Source organism: Buceros rhinoceros, unplaced genomic scaffold (genome assembly GCF_000710305.1).
Source record: "Buceros rhinoceros silvestris isolate BGI_N320 unplaced genomic scaffold, ASM71030v1 scaffold24112, whole genome shotgun sequence".
NCBI classification, from domain to species: domain Eukaryota; kingdom Metazoa; phylum Chordata; class Aves; order Bucerotiformes; family Bucerotidae; genus Buceros; species Buceros rhinoceros.
The window spans coordinates 19758-32221 of record NW_010401224.1 but is presented as its reverse complement, the minus strand read 5'-3'; the positions used below and the strand labels follow the sequence as shown (position 1 = coordinate 32221).

Below are 12464 nucleotides of genomic sequence, written 5' to 3'. Positions count from 1 at the left end.
AAACCACCCCAACCCCTCCTCTCGTTGGGGGTGGGTTTGTTTGGCAGGGAGGAGTGAAAGAGTGGGGTTGAGTAGAAGACAACAAGAAATGGTATTTTATGGAAGACAAGCTTTATGAAAGTGTTCCTCCCAGATTTTGAAATCTTACAATTGCAATTACTTCTACCTTCCCTCATGAAATTGAAGGGAAGAGCTCTGCCCGCTCAGGATAATGCAATTAAAGAGCAGTGTCAAAGGTCCTCAGTTAGACCAGTCCTTTCCCACAGGACTCCAGGACAGAAGTGAAAAAGGACCACAGTGAACAATAACCTTTTCGCATGTTAGATATTAGAACTCTCCAAAAAAGAAACCTAATGAATGTGACTGGAGGATAAATTGTGTTTAGCAAGTACCGTGAGGTTTAAGATGCTGTTGTGATACAGAAAAACCTACTAGACTAACAGGAAAGAGAAGAGCGTTTAGGAGCAACCGGGACTGGTGGAATACGGAAGAATCCTGGAAGATGCAATTAACATACTGTCCAGAAATAAGTCATGTAGAAGCAGCTCCGTAGCACAACCAATGCCTGAAGACCACGGCTCGCTGATCACTGTCACAGGGAACAGGCCCAGCCTTCTCTCCTTTAGAGGAAAGGGAACAGGTAGAAGCAGGCTGCTGACAAATTCCTTGGGATGCCATCACCGCCACGGCAAGTTACTGACAGCCTTGGCCTCCAGTGTAAACTTTTCAATGGGAGAAAGGAAAACACTAGTCGGCTTCTAGCAGAGTTCAGCAGCATTCCCAAAACTGCCACTGGTGCTGCTCATGAAAATGAGGCCGATGCACATTTTTAACCCGTAGGATGTACAGTACCATGATCAAACTACTTTACCGGGCAGGGGGGAATGAAGCACTTGCTCATCCCAGCATTTCTAGGGCCTTTCTACACATCGGCAAAGGATCATTACTCACCCTAAGGGTTTTTTGCTGCACCCAAAGGCTAATTAGCATCCAAGAAACATTTTATTTTCAGTTGGTTTGTATTTATACCCATGATGACGTAATTCTGTGATGTTGCATATCTCAGCCCCTTGACAAAAAGGAAGAGAAACCTTAGTTTTTGCAGCTCAGTAAGGGTTTGCTTTTATAACTGTAACTGCACCACCACAGTCAGAAATAACAATTAACAAGCAGCCAACCCTGTGTACCTCAAAATGTGTATCCTGTGAATTTTAACTATGGAAATAGATTTGTATTTTAAAGTGTCAAACCCTGTTCCTTCCATACTCTCACAGTGCACAGTTGTATATCTCTAGAGACCTCTTTTATCTAGCCTTGCCTGAGGTTTTCAAACCTTGCCTCTAGTCTTGGTGAGAAATCTCCCTTTAGCGGTGTAGAGCTGTGATTAAGCATTTCTTTATTTCATTCCGAGTAAATTAGCTTTTCTTTCTCTGAAAGTGAAAATTTCATTAATTCTGTCTGGCTGACCACAGATTTTAAATCCAGATAAATAAAAATAAGGAGACAAAACAAATGTATATGCTGGATGTCGCAGTTCGGAAAACTGGCGGCAGGTTCACGCTTAACATTTTACTTCTGAGTTTCTACGTTTAGACTGCAGTTTGACCAACAGCTACCAAACGACAAAAAAATTGGAAGAAATAATCTGAGGCTTTTACTCCTTAAGATTTGAGATGCTGGGCTTAACACACATTCCTTCCTAATAATTATCCTTCAGAAATCAATTAAATGACTACTTATGCAGGTCCATCACCACCTTAAACGGGTCAGCTACCACATCACCATCAAAAGGGATGCTCCAGCCTTTCCTTATCTGAAACGTTAACAGTCAGAACAGCGACCTAAGTCACTGCACAGCTTCAAGGTCACTAAGGAAAGAGGAGAGGCACCAACGATGGGCAGTCAGAGACAAAAAGAACCGCCCGTATACTTTGCTGGTACACCTCTCTCATAAAAGGCTCCCGCCATAATTGGATTCCATAAACATTTGTGTCTAGGCAAATAATAAAACAAGCCTAGGAAAACAGCTCTATCCAAATGGATGCATTATAGCATAGTTATTTCATCCTGCAAACCATCCAGGAGGTAACAAGTAAGCCCCGTAACACCACGATGTTCCAAATAGAGGATAAATCAAAGCACCGTTAAGTGTTTCCATTTACCTGTCTTATAAAGAAGTCTCCGTGGATTAGAGACACGATGCCAAAGTTTGTATACTTAAAAATATGATCCATCAGCCACATCATCTGACGGACAACCTGAAAAGGTAAAAAAAAGTTTAGTAACTATCAACCGCAGAGAATTATGCATATACTGGTCACCCCTGCACCAGCAATAAAAGCGATGAATATATGGAATAAAGTCCTTTATGCCCCGAAGTATAAAGCAGCACGAAGTACAAAGGTACGCTCCTCCCTCAAGAGCAGGATTAAATAGCTGTCTTTCTGCAATACCATATACCGTTCTGCACTGTTAGCTAGCCGCAGGCTACAGAAATTTCTGCTCCTCCTCTTCACACAAGTTGTGTAATGCTTCCTTCTGACCTACCACAATTTCAAGCCAGCTGCAAACTGCAATCACGTTCAGCATTTCTTCACATACACAAAACAATACAGAGCTGTATTTGAAATCTCCAACTGCTTTATGCCCACCACAAAAACATGTTTCCTTATATTTTTTTGTACTTGGCAATTTCAGGGGTGAGATCACGTTGTTCTGGTGCTTCTGGTGCACACATGCTCCACGCGTGCTCACTCTATCTTTGAACTGCAGCACTCACAGCCCACGTGCCGTTACTGACTTCTCTCACGCAGCCCCGAGAATTGCACTGATTCGCATTCCTTGTCCCAGCCAAGGAGCACAGCAGCAAGACAAAAATAGGGGTTGAGCCATTAGATTCACTTTGGCCATCACTTCTTACGGGACCGTGAAGGCAAGTACTATAGCTGTTCAGCCCGTTGAGATTTAAGATAGAAGAGTTACTCCAGAAGAGGTAAATAACAGAAGGGAAAAGCTGCTTCTCTGACAAGGTCTTTCTCCTCTGTGGCTCCTACACGTACGTTTTGAGAGGGGTAGGAACTGGCTCTCCAAAACTGGCACATGCAGCGTGTCCTACCCGCTCTCAGCCCCACAGGAGCCTAGCTGCCTGTACTCCTCCCTGTAAGGCCACACCAAGACCGACTCAAGTTCAGTGAAACTTCCGTCATAAAACAAAGTACTCTTCCATTTATCACCATCAAAAAGCATCCGGAGAACCGTGACATTTCTCTGGTGTTCAGAAGGTATTCTTTTGAATCTTCAACAGGCACCTTGTGCTTGGCATCTTTCAGTTGTCCGAGATACATTACTTGAGGCAAAGACAGAAAAAAAGCAGTCTAAGAAATAAAGATTTCCTCTAGAAAATACCCCAACTTTTTAATACTAGAAAACTGCCGATTTGAAGATCTTGGGTAATGCAAAAGCAGCCACTTCTGGACCCTCTAGCATCACTGGAAGTGGAAAAGGAAACCACGTTTGAGAGGAGAGGTCAGCTCTCAGAGATACACAGGGTTTGCTTTGGAAACAAGGATCCGTTCCTTCTCTGTGACAACGCTAGTGTCTTCTCCTCTCTGCCAGTGGTATTTCTTACTGCTTGCTACACATCCAAGGGAACAAGACACACTATGTATTTGTGAGCGATGAGAGAAAAATTAGTTCCTAGACATAACTCCTCCCTTGAGACTAATATTGGTGCAATGGTTTCTCATACAGCTATCCCCAAGCCTGTGGTAAATAGAGGATCTTAAAGCAAAAATTCTTCCTGGCAGAGATTCACATTCTTTCCATTTCAGTAAATTAGAAAGCCTTAGGGAGCAGCAGAAGAAAGAAAACGTGTGCCGTAAGGACAGCAGTGTAAAAAGCATCACTGAGAGGCGATACTGCTCTTCAAGGCACTGCGATATCCTACGTTCATGCCCATGCACCAGCCCAAAGACGACTGGCTGGTGTACAGAACCATGTCCTCTGATAAAACCACCAAACTTCCACTGAAGACATATCAGCCTGTCGCATATGACCGGTATGACTGTCAGCGTTCATCTGCTACTTCAGCATTTTGCAATTACTTTACTGTATCAAGCAGAAGTTAAAACAACATAATCTATTTTGCTAGAGGAGATAAGCAAGTTTAATAATCTGCTTCGCCAAAAAGGAAAGGTTTGTGTCTTTTGAGGAGAAAACATTGGTCCCTCGACATTCTATCGTAATCCTGGATGAGGAACTCCTGCCCAACAATGCTGGTGCTTCTCTCCTCCCATACCACTTTCTATGTAGATGACGGTAGGTCTGCCCTGATGGTTGATCATTGCTCTTCAGAGTCTGAAGTCCATCTCACCATGATTTAGGTGACACGGGGCTTCTAACCAGCATCCCTGGACTTGCTCAGTCCTTTTGAGGAGCGATGTGACTGTGTCCAAGATTGGTGTGACATACAAGTTGTAACTAAGACAAAACATACAGGCAGTTTGCTGCAAGTGGGTGACAAAGAGGCAGATTCCAGAGGTTAGCGATGACAAATCTGTCTACAAGCCTCAGCAGTGGCAAGAGGTACAAAGAGGAAATATTTTAATGTATGAACTAATGAGTACATACACACACTCTAACACATGAAATAAAAAAGGAGGAGTTCAAAGAATAGAACACAGTTATCTTATTTGCAATCAAAAGGCAACTAGATTAATGGATATTCCTTCTGTTCTGCTGCCAAGGCCAGAACAGAGGACACTGCGAGATAGCGGTGGTGGCTCTTCCGTTCAGGATCCTCAGGAACAAACCAATGTTTATCAGATGAGTCTCTTATCACTTGCATTTCAAGGAGGTTCAAACAAAGACATTCAAACTTTTGAACACAGATTCATTGTTGTTTATAGACTGAAAGAATTTTTGGATGCTGTCTCAAGCCCTTTTTGCTTCATCCTTTCTGCTTAAGTAAGTTCAGAATGCAGAAAAAGCTTTTACCAATTCTATTAAAAAAGAAAATCTCGGTGCCTCCTCTTCACAGACCCACTTTCATTTCGCTCTACAGAGATTTCATAACAAAGCAACCTGGATAGACTGACTTTCATCTTTCAACCACTTCTTCACAATGAAACCTGGGAACAGGTCTTGAAACTTGCACTCACAGCTGCAAGCTCTATCTCTGTGTCTGCACTGCACCTTTCCTGGCACTGCTTTCTGCTCTACGTCAGAAAAACCAGCCACGTTTATCGGTCCTAATCCAGTCAGAGAGCAGTACTAGCAGCATTTAAACCCACTTCTCTTTCTTAAATGCATAACCTTTAATGTTTATGAGACCTCAACTAACTTACCAAGTTTGTTTTAACACTTACTTTCACAAACAAATTTGAACAATTTCTCGAACTACATAAACAGTGTAATTAGGTCACTTCTGATTTAACTGAAACCTCTCTCTGGGTGACTTGTCTTAAGGTAGCATGTGTTAGCCAAACAATACCAGCCGAGTCCTCCCATTAAAATTAGAACTTCTTGCGAAGTTCCACTTCCCTGTTTTCCTTATTCGCATAAGTGAATCTGAAAGACCAGAAACATTCTAACTCATGTATCTTTAGCTAATTGCCCAGCGAGATTAAATTTACTTAAAACAGATAAACAACACTATATTTACATATAAGAATTTATAAAATACTAGAAAAAAAAATACATGTTCCTGACATTGTCCTTAAGAAATATTGTCAAGTTGCAAGAATATGTCAAGTTTCAGTCTTCTACCTCACTACACAGAAAACCGAAGAACTTTAGATCAGACCCTTTTGATATCTTAAATTAACGTTTTTTTAAGGGCAGCATTAAACAGTAAGTGCTTGCAATCACATCTGGTTTCAGCTCAATTTGTATTGGCTGGCAAAAGCAAGCAAAAGAAGCGTCGCCCAGCCACAGGAGGAAGGTCTTCCTAGTTCTGCCACTGCACCATCACTGCCGAGAGGCTCCTCTGTGAGCTGTTCCATTTCTTTACGCGACGCAGAAGCGAGACTTTCACCTTCACAAAACACTCTGACAGCTAAGCGGTAAAATGTTGAGGAATTACTGCAGCTTCACTGTCCCGAACAAAATAAAAAACGATTCTTGGAAAGCACTAACAGATGAATATCAAGGTTGTGAAGGACTCCACGTTAAGTTTAAACTGTATTTAAAGAAAACTGCCTAATTTAAATAGTTGTCTGTTGTGTAATGATTTCTTTTAGACAGGCAGGTTTGGGGCTTTTTCCTCCAGTGGTTTCAGTCACTCAGAGTAAACACAATTCTCCTCTGTTCAGAAATATGAAACACACTATTTAAAAACACTGGATTCAGCAGGTTCTATCAAGGATAAACTATCCTTATCTTCCCCATTATTTTTAGCCACTTTACTACTCTAGCTATATATTTTAAGCATGTGGGTTTGTGGGTTTTTATTTCTTTATTAGATAAAAACATTAAAGGCATACTAGGCTCTGGACTCCTATATTCCAAGAGCAATGACTGCAGTTATTTTAAGGGAAAAAGTAGTAATTTTAAGGGTGTTTAACTTCTCTGAAAACCTGCAAACCTAACAGTTTCCATGGTGAAGATGGTTTGCTATTTCAATGTCTTCTTCCATGTTCAACATCTTCTACTCACTGAAACTTACTCTGTCTTGACTGAAACCTTTTAGCTGTGGAGTCAGACAGGATAATTATGGCTTAGATTTCTATATGTACACATGAGTCAGTGAAGCTCTATGATATTTAGAACACCTGGGATAGCAGTACCTATCCACAGAACTACAGCCTCACAGTCATTGTGACTTTTCACAGAATTGTCCTAAGCATAATTTTGATGAAAGGAATTAAAGAACGTTTGTTCTTCCATTCTGCTCATTGGAATACCAGATATACCTGGTATAAGAAATTAAAGTAATTCACAGTACTTTTAAAATACAGACTTCTCTAGGCTACAGTAGAAACAAAAAAATTAGTCTCTGCTCAATCTTGAGTGGCATTTTCATTATTTCTTATTTCAGTTTGGTTTCTTAGAGATTTTTTTTTTAAATCAGCTCTGCTGTCATAAGAACTGGGAAAATTTCTGAAACAAATGTTACATCACTGGTAGAGACACAATCTGTATTAATAAACACTAAGAAAACCGATTCCAGTTACAAGTTGTGCAGGTGCAACAAAAACCAGTTGTTTTCCTTGTTTCTTCACTGTATGGTCACAAGAAAGACGACAACGCTAAGACAGACACAGCTGATACATACCTGGCAAGCTGAAAAAATGCCTCTCACCATTTGCAGCCTGATCATACACACACATCCCCCTTCCACCTGATTTGCACATAAATTTTATTTCTAGTTTCGATCCCATACTCTAGTTTCCAGCACTACACTGCCCAGAGGAGAATTTTCCGAACAGCAATGCATGAAGCAATTGACATCAGTTGTGCTTCTCACCAAGAAACGCTTCAGTTTGTGCAGCAAGAGGTTGAGCAATTCCGACCTCAGCCAGCTAGCTTGGCTTGGGTAGAGGGAAGTCACCTCCAGCTTCTGAACTCCTACCAAAATGCCATACACAACTTGCTTCTAACTTCGAGAAAAATTCCATTCTGGAATAAAGTCATAACTGAGAAGCTGGAGCAAAGTTTGCATGAGTTGCACAAGGTGAGAGGAAAAAGTCGAGCACATGATTACCTGCAGGGAGATACGCTTCCCCCTGGTGACCTAGACTGGATGCACACTGACTCAGCTCCTATTTCACCTTCCTAAAAGGCAACCATTACCATCCAAACCCTGCTCCGAGCTACTGTCTGTCACGTTAAACCAAAGCTAAACAAAAAGCTTCCTGTTCGGGGCCTTGGGATCCTTTCTGGATTAACACACAGAGCCGGTCATCAGCACCACGCCCCGATGCAAGCACACCCAAGGTAACGGATTGCGTACACAGATCCCGCTCCCCGGTTGCAGCCTACCGTGCCTTTATCCTGAAGGCACATCATCAGAGTGCAGACGTCCCCCGTCGCTTGATGGTTCACCAGCACCATGGCTTCATCTTCTGATACTGCTTTAACATCGTCACCCCATTCCACCACTATTAGGAAAATAAAGAGAAAGGCAAATTTTACAATGACCACAGGGGAATTTCACAATCAACAAAACAAAAACCCTAACACCCCGCACCCAGACAACTACAATAAAGAAACCTACATGTCAATTTAAATTGGCACATAGCGTAAGATAGGAATATTAGCAAGACCATTTTTCCAAGCACAGGGTATCCAGCTTAGTTTTAAACTGCATGCGCAAAATAAGAACAAAACAAAAATACTCTACCAGAATATATGCGCAGAGATTGATCTTTTTGTGTCATCACACAGTTCTATATTTAGGGTCTCAAAATTATGTAAGCTTTTGACCCAGCTTTCAAATTCAACTGTCTCACCTCATTAGATTAAAAAACAAATGATGTTGTCAAAAACTTCTGTTATTTTGAACTTAGCCAGTTTGGTTTCATTTCTACACTTACTATTATTAAACTGCTCCACTGAAAGCAAAACAAAAACTCTGCAGTTGGATCATTGGATTTAAAATGCTACATGGAACAAACTCAGTAATTCACATCTGAAGACATTAGCTACAGGCAGGAACGTGGGTTCAGAAAAGGCTGCTCAGAGGACATAAACTCCAAGTCATTTTGTTGTAGACCAGAGACTCCAGTGGTAAGAATGACGTCAGGAGGAAACAACATCTGTTGATTATCTAACTTTTACAGTGACTAGCAAAAATACGCTGAGGCAAGAAGGAGGAGTTAAAATTGCTAGTTCCCTCATCACAAAGTAACTAACTAGAGAAGGAGAAGGCTGCCTTCCAAAGAAGAACCATGGATGGGCAACTAGAACAAGCCTGTCATAAATCAGAGACCAGAATGCACCCAGTGCTGTTACTGGGGCAGAGAGGCAAGCAAGCAGCGTGTGGCCCTGTTCAACAAAAGCGAAGGTGACGGCAACGCGGGGCGCGGGGAGAGGATGGGCAGGCGGGGTAGCTCCGAGAGGTTCAAAGGACAAGTAAGATGTACATGCCCACGCGTGCCCACACAGGGTATGATCAGTCTTCTGTGCTTGTTCAGTATCTTAAGTGGTTCTTACTGGCTATTATTTTCATTTCTGACATCAAAGGAAATATTTCACCTCCACTACTGCATCTTCAGTACTGTCATTAACAGGTCTCCAGGCAGTGAACAACTTTTATCACCGGACAATTAATTACTCTACTCCCGTCTGTCTCATAAGCAGTGGTAACTGCTTCCAAAGCCATAGGCTACACGCTGAAGACAAGAATCAATAATCCACGAGTAGCTCCCCTGTCCTTGCAGAAATACAATTAGCATCACACCTCTGAAAACTGGCACTTCGATTACTTTCTAACAGCTCCCAAATTAGCACTGATTTGAGACTTGAACACTAAGTCAAAGCACAAAATGCTGGATCGAGTCACAAGTCGATAGACTAGCAATATGAAGGTGGGGAGGACTATTCATCCCATAGTGTTCAAGCTCCTTTCCTTTCCCCGGGCAAGCTAACCACAGATCCTTTCCTATTTTTCTCAACACAAATTTGAAAGATCTCCTTTATCCCTCCTCCCAAATTACGTGCACATTCCCTCCAAATAAAATTATTTTATTGCTAGATCAATCAGTGGAAAAATTGATTAATATAGGTACTTCCCTGGAACTGACCCATTTTTACTAGTATTCATTTCTACTGTAGAGCAGTTTAAAAAGAAACTATTTTTAATCTCCAAAAAAGTTTCATAGATCTAACTTTCTGAAGGCTTAAAACAAATTTCATGGGTGAAAAATGTAAGCCATGAGAACTAGCATGCAACTGAAAACAACTAAAGAAGAAAATGTATGAAATTTAATTTACTAGAAAAAAAATTACATTTTTAGCATACCAGGTGAAGACTAATATCTGACTTGGCAACTTTAAGTTAGACCCTGGTCAAGAAACACAGGAAAAAAAAAACCCTTCTGCTGTTATCTAGAGTATTCTACCTAATCTTGTTAAATCCAACAGAGGGTAGAAACATACAAGGAGCTTACAATGTACCAACGAGTTCAAGCTGAGAAGTAAAAATGCTGGCTCTGTTATCCCACTCCAAATGCAAGGTAAAAAAACCCAGTTTTGATTAAATTCTTTAATTGTTTTACTCAATTCATTTTATCTATCAGCTGGCCAGGCTAACAGCTCAACTTCTGTGGCTCAGCAGACAGGTAGCGGGTTATTAAATCACAGTGATTCAGCTGGACATCCTCTAGTTTCTTTCCCCTCTGTCATTTCTCCCCAACAATCAGGCTGTCTCTTGTGCTTAACATCATGGTCAATTATTATGGTCAATTGATCGATCTGATTATGCAGGAGAAAAGGATCAGTTTGTGCAAGTCCTTCACAGAGCATTTCTGGATTGAAATCAGAACAGCAAACCACAAAAGTGTGCAGAAAGACTACTGCCGCTTCCACAATTCTTTCAGAAGAAGAAAAACCCTTCAAACATACGTGGAATTTTCAGTTCACAGTGTCTCTTGAAACTCAGTAGGGGGAATAAAGGCTTGTCTTCAATTTTCTCACCATACTGAGATTTTCGAAAGGAGCATCTTTAGCTTTAGGAAATACTTGTGTTATGACATTGCTCCACTGCAGCTGGAACCACCCAAACCAAAACCTCAGCTGCATGGCAGCAGAACCAGGAACACTCCTTTGCTCCACTCTTACAAGGCAAAAAACAGTTCAAAGACAAGTACTTGTCACTCAGGGGTCTGAAAAACCAACAAACATTCCTCCAAGGCTTCCTTCGATTGCCAGGGCACATTTTGTAAGGACACCGGTTGTGTGACTGCAGCCTCGCAGTAGTCAGGTATCTGCAAATGCTGTTTAATGTGGTGAAATAACATAAAGGAAGGAAGCAAAATGCAGGAAGTCAGTGTAACGGGGTACTTTGAAATCACAGTAAACTCAGTACTAAAAAAATCTGGTAACCCTGACTAGCAATGACATCTTCTACCCACAAGATTGGGACAAAGTGGCTTAACTATAACGAGTACTTCGTTTGTGACTTAGTGTTGTAAGCAAAAGGCTTCTCCAGGAAAAGATGAAGATCTGCGACTGCACGGGCCGTAAGATTTATCCTTCTCTTACAACAAGAAGTCCAAGACGTACGCAAGCCTCTAAAACACCAAGAAAGTATTTCACGTGATGAGCTGCAAACCAAACTTTTTACAAGCTAATCCTTGCAGAGCTTAAAGAAGAAAATAAAAGCAATAAAAGAGGGTTTTTCTACATTTTTACTGAACTATTACATGGCTAAATGTAGCGACTGAGGGTTCTCAGAACGCCTGGCTGCTTTGTAGTCATGCCTTTAACTTAACTGTGCACATAAACGATGCTATGAATAAATATTCAAGCGCTTTAATTGCAGTGTGTCATCAGGGTGGGCTACCTAACAATTCAGTAGATTTATTTTATACTTTTGAATAAACCTGGCCCGAATGGGAGCCTAACATTCTGTGGAATTGCCTAGCAATTAGCATGAACTACTTCATTTTCCATACCGCATTTTGAAACTTCAACAACGTTCTGATATTTTTGACCGTTGCTGCTTCATTACAGTTAATAGTTTCACTACACTGTGTGCTGTAAGATTCAGCATAAATTTTACTGGCATCTTAAAAGTGCTAATTAATACTTAGCATTATTTCAAAATGTATTGAGTTTTATCTTATTTCTCCACTGAACTGGAAAGAAGAAAAAAAGCCTCCTGCCAAAAATTTCAACAATCATTAGGAAATGGGCAGTGAAGGAACCAGATGCAATGCTCAGAGTAGCATCATCCAAATCTAAAAGCTACCATATTAATCCCATAAATTAAAAAAAAAAAATTAAAAGACTGATGCTTCAGGGAAATGTTTTTAATTATTAAAACCCCCAAACCATCTAGATAGGTCACCTGAAAGTTATGACAGACGTAAATGTATATTGGAGTTGGAAATCCACTTTGCCATTTAGATTCGAGCCTACGCAATGTTGGAGAATTGGAGAAGTTAAGAACTTTTACTCCAGAACGTGCCACCCTTTAGTTTATTTTTCTTCTATCACTTGCAATAATTTGCATCCATGAGGCAAGACTTCAGGAAAATCAGTTGCAGTGGAAAACCAGAAAGAGAAGTTGCAGGTTGACAACACTTAGAACTGAACAGTAACACTTTCCATCGATCACCTGGAAACCATCAGTAGCAAACAAACAGCATTATTAACGGACAGCCTCCTCTGCTTCCTCAAAAGCCACCCTGCTTTCTAGAAGAAGGAACGTTAGTTAGTATTAGACATTCGACAGTAACCGTAACTCCTGACAACCGGGTTTCTGTGTTTTCAACATTCCTCCTCACACTCAAGCATTCCTG

At 41.0% G+C, this 12464-nt stretch overlaps 1 protein-coding gene across 1 annotated transcript in view; it reads right to left on the bottom strand.

Moving 5' to 3' along the window:
- Window positions 1-12464, bottom strand: part of LPGAT1 (lysophosphatidylglycerol acyltransferase 1) — a 56200-nt gene that overhangs the window by 24041 nt on the left and 19695 nt on the right. The window contains exons 2-3 of the mRNA XM_010132203.1: window positions 7981-8099; window positions 2163-2258 (exon numbers count right to left, since the gene is read on the bottom strand). Of these exons, the coding sequence (XP_010130505.1) occupies window positions 2163-2258; window positions 7981-8099 (215 nt within the window). The remainder of the gene's footprint in view (window positions 1-2162; window positions 2259-7980; window positions 8100-12464) is intronic.